General features: G+C 44.4%; 1 protein-coding gene across 1 annotated transcript in view; it reads right to left on the bottom strand.

Annotated features, from left to right (window-relative positions):
* Positions 1–1,093: 1,093 nt before the first annotated feature.
* Positions 1,094–13,461, bottom strand: part of sh3tc1 (SH3 domain and tetratricopeptide repeats 1) — an 82,648-nt gene continuing 70,280 nt past the window's right edge. The window contains exons 14-16 of the mRNA XM_033019329.1: positions 9,987–10,137; positions 7,162–7,358; positions 1,094–1,530 (exon numbers count right to left, since the gene is read on the bottom strand). Coding sequence (XP_032875220.1) covers positions 1,273–1,530; positions 7,162–7,358; positions 9,987–10,137 — 606 coding nt within the window. The 3' untranslated portion in view covers positions 1,094–1,272. The remainder of the gene's footprint in view (positions 1,531–7,161; positions 7,359–9,986; positions 10,138–13,461) is intronic.

The following is a 13,461-nucleotide window of genomic DNA, read 5'->3' as shown; positions in this document are numbered from 1 at the left end:
AGTATTCACACCAGCCTAATCAAAATATTTACCCTGTCTGATCACACTTACCAAAATGTCACTTAAATAAATGTCTTAGAATTGGTGAAATTGTCAATGAGCAATGCACAGTCCAGGGTAGCTCGAAATGTCGCCTGCCATGTTATATGTCAATTTAAGGGCATAAGCAAAGGGCCAACGTTCTCAATCCAAATTGTCCTAGGAGTAAACAAGGCCAGATTTGCATTCATTTGCCAACTTGGGCCTTACTTTCCCTTCATTTTCATTATTATTTTAAATTTGGCAGAGGCTGCGAATGGATTTTCATGGCCTCTGAACTATTTCCAATGCTTTTGTGAAAAGTCTAGCAACCAGACTGCTTTTCGCCAAATATTTGACACAAAATTGATCGTTAATCCTTGAAAAGGCTAAATGAGAAGGTTTGCATTCATTGCAAGTGAGATTTTCCTCGTGTAAAAATGGTCATAAATTTAAGCATCTCGGTAATAATTTTACTATTCTAAGGCATGCCACGAGTTTATCCATCAACAACTGTGGTTTATTTAAGGTTAAATTCCTGTCAAATGGTGGTCTACTATCAAAACCATTATTAAAGGCAGATGTGCGATGCAGTAGATAATGACGTCAGTGAGAAGGGCTGATAAGGCTCAGTTCAAAACCACTGCTCCATACTGACATTCTAATTTCTCAACTGCATCGAAGCTCCAAAACGTATCCTTTTGTGTATGTTTGTCAGCTTGTTCTCCAGTAAATAGTTGTTCAAAATTATTACTACAGGTACAGATATTTTTTAACAAATATAGAAGCCGACAGCGGCTAAAATGTTGACAACAAAGCACAAATCCTTCTTGGCTTAGACTGGAAGATTGCTTGGCCACAGTCATTATTACTTCTAGCAGAAATAACTATCACAGCCAAACAAAGCTAATGAAAATGAAGAGACACACAAAATGCTGGAGTAACTCAGTGGGACAGGCAACATCTCTGGAGAGAAGGAAAGGGTGACATTTTGGGTCGAGACCCTTTTTCAGACACGGAACGTCACCCATTTCTTCTCTCCAGAGATGCTGCCTGTCCCGCGGAGTAACTCCAGCATTTTGTGTCTATCTTCAATTTAAACCAGCATCTGCAGTTCCTTCCCATTAATGAAGATGAAAGCAGAAAGGAGACTTTGATATTAGCATGTTACATTTCACATCTCCCCGATTTAGCCTTTGTTAGTGTCCACTTGAAATTAATTGCCTGGAAGTAGCACAGTGGCCAGTTAAAATATTAAGATAAGGATTTTGAGGTTTTCACTGTTGTAGATGTATAAAATTCGACCGGGGAGAGGTTTAATCTTCGAATGTTAAGTTCAGCAGCAAATTTTCTTGCCTTCTGATAGTAATAAAGTGACATTTCCCGATCCACAAGAAAATTGTGGTAGATGGTGGCAAGCCTAGTGCAGATCTTCAGCTGAGATTTCTTACTGCCCAAATCCATGGCTGCAGCTAGAGCAAAGTGGTAGTAATTTTCTGCATCACGTGGGTCCTGAAATACAATCAAAATATGCATTGTAATGCAAGGGTAAGGATCAGAAAAAATTCATTCACAAGAATCTGAGCTGGCTCCACTTGGACTGCACTCAGAGTCATAGAGATACAGCACAAAACCGAGCCCTTCAGCCCATGGAACCAAGCGTGTGACAATAAACCTCTATTCCAATCTGACACTAATTCCAAAATTTACACTAATCGTGTATTAATCCCAATTTTTATTTTCCTGCATTCTCTTCAAACTCCCCCCCCACCCCATATTGCACCACTCACCTAGACTTCAATTTTTTTCCCCCACACACAGTGCCGAACTAACTGATCCACACATTTAGTTTGTAGACAAAATTGCTGGAGAAACTCAGCGGGTGAGGCAGCATCTATGGAGCGAAGGAGTAGGCGTCGTTTCGGGTCGAGACCATTCTTCAGACTAAACACACATTTCTTAAACACACATTTAATTTAGTTTAGTTTAGATACAGCACGGAAACAGGCCCTTCGGCCCATCGGGTTCGCGCCGACCAGCGATCCCCGCACATTAACACCATCCTACAGCTTTTAGGGCCAATTTTTTCGTTTACCAAGCCAATTAACCTGCCAACCTGTACGTCTTTGGAGTGTGGGAGGAAAACAAAGAGCTCGGACAAGACCTACGGAGGTCAAGGGGAGAAGGTACAAACCCGGGTCTCCAGCGCTGCATTCGCTGTAAGGCAGCAACTCTGCCGCTGCGCCACCGTGACCCCCCAAATCTATTTTGTGTCTATTTTTCCTTTAGGTGGTCCAGTTTCTTGTCGCATCTTTGGGATACGAGAAGAAACTGGACCCCCTATAGGAAAGATAGACACAAAAGGCTGGAGTAACTCAGCAGGTCAGACAGCATCTCTGGAGAAAAGGAATAGGTGACGTTTTGGCGAGACCCTTCACTTCTCGAGACCCTTCTCGACCCAAAACGTCACCTATTCCTTTTCTCCAGCGATGTCTGACCCGCTGAGTTACTCGGGCTTTTTGTGTCTATCTTCGATATCAACCAGCATCTGCAGTTTCTTCTTCCAACTAAAGGAAACCTACATGGTTACAGGGAGAACGTGTAAACTATGCACAGATAAGACACAAGGCCTGGACTTAATCTTAGTCTCTGGTGCTGAGGGCTAGTGGCTCTACCAGCTACCATCTCTTCACATGGTACTTTCCCCAGCATCCACAGGAGATGCAACACCTGTCCCTATACCCCACCCCTCGGCTCCATCCAGGAACCCCAACAGTTCTTTCAGGTGAGGCAGAGGTTCACTTGCACCTCCTCCAATCTCATCTACTGTATCCATTTGTTCTCTGTGTGTACTCCTGTATACCGATGAGACCAAGCGCAGCGGTAGAGTTGTTGCCTTACAGCGAATGCAGCGCAGGAGACCCAGGTTCAATCCCGACTACGGGTGCCGTCAGTAGGGAGTTTGTACGTTCTCCTCGACCTGCGTGGGTTTTCTCCGAGATCTCCGGTTTCCTCCCACATTCCAAAGAGGTACAGGTTTGTAGGTTAATTGGCTTGGTGTAAATATAAAATTGTCACTAGTGGGTGTAGGATAGTGTTAATGTGCGGGGATCACTGGGCCGAAGGGCCTGTTTCCATGCTGTAACTCTAAACCAAACCAAATCCATTCTCAGCCTCAGCCAAAAAAGCACTTCATATTTCGCTTGGGCATTTTACAACCCAGCGGCATGAATATTGATTTCCCTAATTTCAAGGGGAAGGGACGGAGAAAGGTCTGGCTGACGATGGCATCACACGGTCATTTCCAGCGTCCTCCAGAGGATATTCCGTTCCACATGGTAGATGGTGGTGGGACGCAGAGCTTGTTCATTGACCACACTTTTTGAGATTTTTTTTTAATACATTTATTTTACATTTATACCAAGCCAATTAAAGACATGGGCAGGTAGTTGGATAGGAAAGGAATAGAGGAAACAGGCTTAACACTGGCAATTGGGATTAACGTGGATAGACATCACAGTCAGCATAGATTGAAGGGCCTGTTCCTGTGCAGTACCGCTTAGTTTACTTTTGTTAAATTTAGCGATACAGAGCTAAAACAGGCCCTTCAGCCCACTGAGTCCGCACCGAGCAATGATCCCCGCACATTAACACTATCCTACACACACTAGGGACAAATTTATACTAAAAGGGCTCGAAATTAACGGTTGCCCTGGTGTCAATTGCCAACTAAAGTCCCGTCGGACAACCTAAAAGCTGTGCCATTTTGCCCGGCATGGCAAACACTCAACTCTGTAAGGGTCGTTCAACTCTGTATGGGGGCCCCCCTCTCTATCCCTCTCTGTGTCAATCTCCGTCTCCGCCCGCCATCCGCATCCGGGCCGCTGGGCTCTCCGGCCGCTCCTCATCTGCCGGCACGGCCGGCCGCTTTGCACATGCGCACTGCCTCCGCCTGCACATCCTCCCCCTGCACATGCGCACAACCACGGCCAGTACATCATCGGCCGCCCTGCACATGCGCACTGCCACGGCAACTGGTCGGCGCCGAGCACTTTCTCCCTGCCTTTGCATTGTGGGAGATCTGGCCGCCATTGCTGTCCAGTCGCTGCCTCTCCGCGACCGCTGAAAACTAACGCAGAATCACTCCCTGGAGCTGGAGTAACTCCCTGGAGTAACTCCTGCTTCAGGGAGCAAGAGTTGCTCCAAAAATATTCCAAATGGAATTTAAACTGACGGTGATGAAAGGTCCACCACCAAACTCCAAACTGAACAATAACAGCCTATTGTACTTTATCTCTTTATTTATTGTGTATAAATATAGACACATTGAACTTTTATCTCCTGTTCTGTATTATGTTTACATATTCTGTTGTGCTGCAGCAAGCAAGAATTTCATTGTCCTAAATTTAGTTGCGTCTGGTTGGGTACCTATGGTAGGGTGAAGACTATTCCATGCCTTAATTGTGCGGGGGAAACTCCATGGGGCAGCCAGCAACTTGGGTAGAATAAATTGGGTCACGTTTTGGGTAGAGGTCCTTCTTTAGACTCAGACTTAGAAACATGCCCTTCGGCCCACCGAGTCCATGCCGACCACCGATCACCCGTACACTAGTTCTATCCCACACATTAGCGACATAAGTCAAGAGTCAAGAGTGGTTTATTCTCTCACATCCCAGTTAGACCAATGAAATCCTTACTTGCAGCAGCACAACAGAATATGTAAACATAGTACTCTGGAAACAATGTTATAAACGAGAAAACAAAACAATGCTCTATCGTATAGTATCGTGTGTGTAGGAAGGAACTGCAGATGCTGGTTTAAACTGAAGATAGACACAAAAAGCTGGAGTAACTCAACAGGTCAGACAGAATCTCTGGACAAAATGAAAATATTACGTTTTGGGTTGGGTCTGAATAATGCTCCTGCACACCATTGAAATGTGGAAGGAAACAAGAGCACCCGGAAAAAACCCATGCGATCAAAGGGAAAAGGAGTAAAATCCATACAGACAGCACCCATATTATGGATCAATTCTGGGTCTCTAGCACTTTTAGGCAGCGATTTTATGGCCAATGTACTGCCCCATAGTCTTGAACTGAATTAAAACATACAGTAGCTGTAAAGGGGGACATAGCGTCACTTAGCGATTTAAGACTGAAAATGGATAGGTTTGTTTTAGTAACCAAAGTTACCAACGTATAATTTTTTGTGTGTTGGAAAACAAAATATAGTGGCACAGCTGGTAGACTTGCCGCCTCACACAACAGAGATCTGTGTTCGATCCTGTCCTTGGGCACTGTCTGTGTTGAATTCGCACATTCTCCCTGCAAGCGTGTGGGTTTCCTCCCACATACCAAAGATGCATTGGCTTTATAGGTTAACTTGTATCTGTAAAATTGCCCCTAATGTGTAGGGAGTGGGTGAGGAAAGTGGGATAACAGAACTTGTGTGAATGGGTAGACATAAATGCTGGAGAAATTCAGCGGGTGAGGCAGCATCTATGGAGCAAAGGAAATAGGCTACGTTTCTGGCCGACCCTTCTTCAGACTGATGTGAGGGTGGGGGGGGGGGGGTGCTGCTCCTCCAATTTATGATGGGCCTCACTCTGGCCATGGAGGAGGCCTCGGACAGAAAGGTTGGATTCGGAATGGGAGGGGGAGTTGAAGTGCTGAGCCACCGGGAGATGAGGTTGGTTATTGCGAACTGAGTGTAGGTGTTGTGCGAAGTGATCGCCAAGCCTGCGCTTGGTCTCACCGAGGTTGATCATACGCTGAATAATCCAACCACATTTTTGTTTGGAAATGGAAAGAAATAATAGAAATTGCATTCATTGCAACGTGTAAAATGAGTTGAGATACTGTATTATAATTTTGCTGCATGTCATTGTGGTATATATCATGTCTTGATTGGTGAATTTAGTTTGTGACTTTATTTGAAGCAGAAATAATATGTGAATGCTTCATTGAGCATAATTCCGACTGGTAACTACGCACTTCGTCCACGCGTCATGCAAGCCATCTTAAATGACCACCTAAACTGTCATTTGGCAACCTAAAAAGCTGCCTAGGTTGCCCGACTAGCAACAGAGAAAAAAAGTTGTGAGAGCCCTAACTAAGCCAATTAACCTACAAACCTGTACGTCTTTGGAGTGTGGGAGGAAACCGAAGATCTCAGAGAAAACCCTCGTGGTCACGGGGAGAACATACATACTCAGCACAGACAGCGCCCGTAGTCAGGATCGAACCAGGGTCTCCGTCACTGCAAGCGCTGTAAGGCAGCAATTCTACCGTTGCGCCACCGTGACCGCCCACTCGTCTGACCATCTTGTGTCGAACCTTTTTCCGCCATAAAGGGATTCTGTGAATCACCTTGAAATGTTTATAATGCTTTGGTGCTTCATGGATAGTGGTTGTTGCCGATTTAAATTAAAATCTTTTACGTTTTTCATATTAATAAATCTTTGACTATTAATATGATTGGTTTCGAAATTATGAAAGACTATCTCAAACGTTAACATTCATTTTTTATGTGACTTCTTCACAACACTATTAATATCGCAGGATGCTTCAACTAGTGGGAGTGTCTGGGACTAGAGGTCATAGCCTCAGAATTAAATGAGATGAGGAAGAATTTCTTTAGTAAGAGAGTGGTGAATTCTTTGTGGAGGCCAAGTCAATGTAAATTTTTCAGGCAGAGATAGATAGATTCTTGATTAGTGCGGGTGTCAGGGGTTATGAGGAGAAGGCAGGAGAATGCGACAAGGAGGGAGAGATTGATCAGCCATGATTGAATGGTGGAGTAGACTTGATGGGCCGAATAGCCTAATTCTGCTCCTATCACTTATGACCTTAGACAATAGACAACAGTTGCAGGAGTAGGCCATTCGGCTCTTCGAGCCAGCGTCGCCATTCAATGTGATCATGACCTTATGACCTAATATTCTATAGTCAGGCCCTCTCCTGCTGTAGCAGGGTGAATTAAATAGAGTCTAGAGATAGTATTAAGACCACCTCTTCTGCAACCCAAAATAACTACAGAGCTTTAAGCAGTATTGTGCCAGCACACCAGCACACATATGGCTCCATATTCCGGCTGGATGATCTGCACAGCTAGGACTTCACAGAGTAATATGCATTTCTTACCTTCAGATCATAGAATGTAATGTCTCCCAGCTGACAATAAACTTTGACGTAGTAAATGGTTTCTTCATCAAACTCCATTGGGTGGGAGCAAAGGGACAGTGCCTTGAGATAGAAATGTTCAGCCATCTCACACTGACCAAGGGAGTGGTGTACTGTTGCCAATCGATGATAAGCTACACGCTCATTGAGTGCATCGCCTGTCAGACAAAGAGTACTTTGTGGGTAGCAAGGAAATGCATATATAGACACAATATCCAAACCCTTCTACCCTACCTGAAACATCACCCATTCCTTCTCTCCAGAGATGCTGCCTGTCCTGCTGAGTTACTCCAGCATTTTGTGTCTATCTTAGGTTAAAACCAGCATCTGCAGTTCCTTCCTGCACTAGGAACTGCAGATGTTGGTTTAGACAGAAGATGGGCACAAAAAGCTGGTCGTCGTCATTACTTTTTTGCATGTCTTTCATTCATTTGATCTATGTCTTTCCATATCACCATCTATATCTCTTGTTTCCTTTTCCCCTGACTCTTAGTCTGAAGAAGGGTCTTGACCCGAAACGTCGCCCATTCCTTCTCTCCAGAGATGCTGCCTGTCCCGCTGAGTTACTCCAGCTTCTTGTGTCTATGAAAGAATACATCATCATGTCTATTTCAAGAAGGCCTTGGTCACTATCATAATCAACATCCTAATCTTTTGTGCAGGAAGGAACTGCAGATGCTGGTCTAAACCAAATACAAACACAAAATGTATTTTGTGTCTATCTTTGATTTAAACCAGCATCTGCAGTTCCTTCCTACACATCCTAATCTGATGTTAATTCCAAAGAGCTGTAGTTCCCCTATGCCATGTTTTCCAATTTGAAGGGGGGGTTAGGGCAAGCAGGAGGTAGCAGGGTGGTGGTGGTTTGGGAGAGCAGAAGGCATCAATGAAGGGAAACAAAGAGCAACAAAAAGAAAAAGCAAGGGATGAATGAAATAATTTAAAAAAACGAATGGAAGAGAAATAGTGGAGAAATACAAATCAGTATGACATCCCACTGTTAGATAAGAGGAAATATGATTGCATATGATGAGCGTTTGGCAGCACTGGGCCTCTACTTGCTGGAGTTTAGAAGGTTGAGGGGGGACCTCATTGAAACTTACAGAATAGTGAAAGGCATAGATAGAGTGGATGTGGAGAGGATGTTTCCACTGGTGGGACAGTCTAGGACCAGAGGTCATAGCGTCAGAATTAAAGGGCGCTCTTTTAGAAAGGAGGTGAGGAGGAACTTCTTTAGTCAGAGGATAGTGAATCTGTAGAACTCATTACCACAGAGGGCTGTGGAACTCATTATCACAGAGGCCAAGTCAATGGATATTGTTAAGGCAGAGATAGATATATTCTTGATTAGAACGGGTGTCAAGGGTTATGGGGAGAAGGCAGGAAAATTGGATTAAGAGGCAGAGATCAGCCATGATTAAATGACAGTGGTCTCGATGGGCCGAATGGCCTAATTCTACTCCTATAACTTGTGATGGTGAAATAGCAACAAATTAAAGACAATTTATGGTTATTTTTCTCCACCAGTGGATTACACTAGGACATAATGTTCAGATTTGTGGGGTAGCATCTGTAGATGGTTTATGCATGCAACCTATAATGTAGCTACCTCATCACCATTAACCACGCCCCATCATATTAGTAAAGGTTACAGTGTGTCAGTCTATGTACCTTTACAGCATCCTTGATGAACAGAACAGGACTCTGCTTATATAAAATGTTGGTAAACTCACAGTTCACATTTTCACACAATGATAGGGTTTGAACTGCAACACCTATAGTTCAACATATTCATTGGGATGTCTGAAAATGCTAAAATACAAATCTTGCTTTTCTCTTGAAAGTTGCTCGAATGCAAATTGCCTCGTTTAACTTTCTTTTCTTCATTTTCTACAGCACATGTGCGACATATCCTTTTCTAACATTCATGTCAAACTGTGTTTTCTGGATGTGCACCTATTATAGGTCATATTAAGCTGACTGCAGCACTTTATATACAGCCCGCTAGATGGCAATGCTCAGCCGTTAAGATCAACAGGCATAAGCTCTATCTGTTAGGCCAATGTCACAGGCTTGTTTGAAATGAGCCTGCACTGATTAGAGTCCAGTCCACATAATAAAAGAGAGTCTCTCTAATGCAGGCATCCCTACTACCTGAAAATTTTAGTTTTAGAGATACAGTGCGGATCCGAGTCTGCACTGACCAGCGATCCTCACACACTAACACTATCCGACACACACTAGGGACAATTTACACTTATACCAAGCCAAATAACCTACAAACCTGTACGTCTTTGGAGTGTGGGAGGAAACCGAAGATCTCGGAGAAAACCCTGTGCGGTCATGGGGAGAAGGTACAAACTTCGTACAGACAGCACCCCGTAGTCGGGATCGAACCGTGGTCTCTGGTGCTGCAAGGCAGCAACTCTACCGCTGCACCACCCAGCCACCTTGAGTTTGAAATTGAACAATTTTGAAATTGTCACAGGGGTAAACTGAATGTGCGACTTCCCCTTTCATTTTAATTGCTGCTTTCCCTTTCCCCCCCTGTCTCAGTATGAGTTAAATCCAATTTTTAAAATCTATTTCTTTGCACTGATTACAGACGCACATCCTTGGGTTGAAAAACCAGCAACTTAATCAGAATCTTTATTCAAATATTTCATTCTCTTGATAAAATCGTAACGCTTCTCGGCTGGAAGAAATGGTGTTCAATAATTAATTTCTACTAAATTGCAATCCATGGAAACATTACAGAGTGAACCAGAAACAAAGGCATGGCTTACCAAGAGTCATGCTGAGCATCAAAGCCGTCTGGGCATATTTTAGGGCTTCTGAATGGATGTTCAGTTGCAGCAGAAGTTCAGCCAGTTTGTTGCAAAGTCTGAGTTCCACCTTCATGTTTTTACTTTTAAGAGCAAGTGGAAGAGCTTGATCCTGTCAACATACATTTACAATCTGGAAGCTTGCTTTTCATGGATTAATTCATTTAAATCTTAACAGCAAATCAAACAATATTAATATTAATTAAAAAAATCACCAATGCTTGGAAAGGAAAAGGAATATACTGGCTGGGTTTCTTTTAAATATCTTCCAATTTGTTTTTAAATGTTATGCTAAGGGTGGTCATGGTGGTGCAGCGGTAGAGTTGCTGCCTGACAGCGAATTCAGCGCCGGAGACCCAGGTTCGATCCCGACTACGGATGCTGTCTGTACATAGTTTGTACGATCTCCCCGAGATCTGCGTGGGTTTTCTCCGAGATCTTGGGTTTCCTCCGATACTCCAAAGACGTTCAGGTATGTAGGTTAATTAGCTTGGTAAATGTAAAAATTGTCCCTAGTGGGTCTAGGATAGTGTTAAGGGGCTGTCCCACGTGGGCGACCTAATTGGCAAGTTTAAGAGTTTAGGAAGGTTTGAAAAAAATGTCATGTTGAAGACCTCCTTCGACTATGTTGAAGACCAGCTTCGACTAGCTACGACTAACTTGACACTGAATAGTGGAGAGTGAAGACGACCTCCTTTGACCTTCCTTCGACTATGATGAAGACGATCTACGACTACCTTCGATTACCTACGACTAACATGCCGACCCACTCCGACCTACTACGACTAAACCTACGATAAAAAAACTATCGATGTTTTCCATGGCGACCTTTTATTTTATCATGACTTCAAACTTATTTCTACTCACAAGCGTTTCTCTGAGGGAGCGCTGTATGTATGTATTTATGTATGTATTGTTAGATCTATGTACCACTGTATGTAGCACGTTAGTACCTGTACTGATGTAAAGCACTTTGGTCAACGAGAGTTGTTTTTAAATGTACTATAGAAATAAAATTGACTTGGCTTGACTTTTCTTTACTCGCGGGCATTTTTCCATGTTGAAAAATACGCCGCGACCTAGCTGAGGCCTCGAGTACCTGGGGACTACTCTCGAGCATGAAGGAGAGTTACAAAGACCTCCTAGGACCTTGTGTCGACCATGCTGAGAGTACGCGTCGAGGGCAAACTCGCCAGAACTCGCTGATTAGGTCGCCCAATTTCGACAGCCCCTTTAATTTGCGGGTATCGCTGGTCGGTGCGGACCCGATGGGCCGAAGGGCCTGTTTCCACGCTGCATCTCTAAACTAAACTAAACAATTACATCCTTAATTCTAAAGCTCAAAGTCAACTTGAAGTTCAAGACAAAACAATCTGCTACTATAATAAATTGAAAGGGTAACCATTGCAAATTCTGCTGCTTCAGTGTTTAATAATTACTAAGTGATAGTTTTTGCGAAAAAAGAGTAACAAAACTGAATCCAAACTTTATTCATTTTTTCGGTTTGGATTTATTACTGTCATGTGTGTGAGGTACAGTGAAAAGCTTTGTTTTACATGCTATCCATTCAATTCAGAAAATACTATCCATATATACAATTAAGCCAAATTTGAGTGTTATAGGTAGTGGAGCAAAGTGAGGGCAGAATATAGTTCTCCAATGCCCATAATGGGGCTGATGTGAATCTGACTGTACCCTAGCTGAAGGAAGGACCATTTGAGGGAGTGCAGCGTAGGTTCACAAGGTTAATTCCCAGGATGGCAGGACTGTCATATGCTGAGAGAATGGAACGGCTGGGCTTGTATGCTCTGGAATTTAGGATGAGAGGGTATCTTTTTGAAACATATAAGATTATTAAGGATTTTGACACGCTAGAAACATGTTCCTGATGTTGGGAGAGTCCAGAACCAGGGGCCACAGTTTAAGAATAAGGGGCAAGCCATTTAGAACGGAGATGAGGGAACACTTTTTCACACAGAGAGTTGTGAGTCTGTGGAATTCTCCGCCTCAGAGGGCGGTGGAGGCCGGTTCTCTGGATACTTTCAAGAGAGAGCTAGATAGGGTTCTTAAAGATAATGGAGTCAGGGGATATGGGGAGAAGGCAGGAACGGGGTACTGATTGTGGATGATCAGCTAAAGGGATCAGGGGGTATGGAGAGAAGGCAGGTACGGGATACTGAGTTGGATGATCAGCCATGATCATATTGAATGGTGGTGCAGGCTCGAAGGGCCGAATGGCCTACTCCTGCACCTATTTTCTATGTATCTATGTATCTATGATCACATTGAATGGCGATGCTGGCTCGAAGGGACGAATGGCCTCCTCCTGCACCTATTGTCTACTTTTTATTCAGCAGCCTGATAACAGAGGGGGAGGAGCTGTTTGTGAGTCTGGTGAAGCATTATTTCAACCTTCTGTAGAAGAAGCTGGGAGAAGGTGGAATGACCAGGGTGGGATAAGTCTTTGATTATTTTGGCTGCTTTTTAGAGAAGTGCAAATGAAGTCAATGGTAGGAAGTCTGGTCTGTGTGGTGGTCTGGACTACATTCACAATAGCTATTGCTATTTTTATTCACCACTCAAAACAACGAGGTCAAGGCACTGGGGCATCAGGTCAAGAAATCAAGCAGGAAAGGCAGTATCATCCAATGCCAATTGATGGAATATTCTCTTGGCCACAAAACACGAGTACTAATCCTCATCTTTCTGGGTTGGGGGCCGGCCGGGACCTCGCAGGTCAGACGGAGGAGCCGGGTCGGAGGAATGGCCGAGGGAGCCCGCGGCTGGGGCCTGGGTCGGCACCAGCGAGACGTGAAGTGGGGCATCGACGACGGTGAAGCCTCGCAACAATGGGGCCTCGGTGGGGGTGAAGCCTCACGGTCGCGGCGATCCTTCATGGGTCACGGCCAATGAGAGCATCGAGGACCACCGTGAGGGAGGGAAGTATAATGGAGGATCCGGCGTAGTGGGGGGGGGGGCAAGGGGGAGGGGAAGGGGGAGAGCAATGGACAATTGGGGAGGGAGGGGGGTGACAAAGGACAATGGGGACCCGGCGTGGGGGGACAGCTATGGGGGGGGGGGGGGGGACAAAAGGAGGAGCCGGTGTGCTTTGTAACTTTGTCAACGCCGTAGGTGGCCGCTGTTTGTATTCATTGGGTATGCATAGAAACATAGAGAATAGGTGCAGGAGTAGGCCATTCGGCCCTTCGAGCCTGCACCGCCATTCAATATGATCATGGCTGATCATCCAACTCAGTTTCCCATACCTTCCTTCTCTCCATACCCCCTGATCCCTTTAGCCACAAGGGCCACATCTAACTCCCTCTTAAATATAGCCAATGAACTGGCCTCAACTACCTTCTGTGGCAGAGAATTCCACAGATTCACCACTCTGTGTAAAAAATGATTTTCTCATCTCGGTCCTAAAAGACTTCCC

The sequence above is a fragment of the Amblyraja radiata genome, chromosome 1 (genome assembly GCF_010909765.2).
Source record: "Amblyraja radiata isolate CabotCenter1 chromosome 1, sAmbRad1.1.pri, whole genome shotgun sequence".
Classification (NCBI taxonomy): domain Eukaryota; kingdom Metazoa; phylum Chordata; class Chondrichthyes; order Rajiformes; family Rajidae; genus Amblyraja; species Amblyraja radiata.
This window is presented reverse-complemented; position numbering and strand designations above follow the sequence as displayed.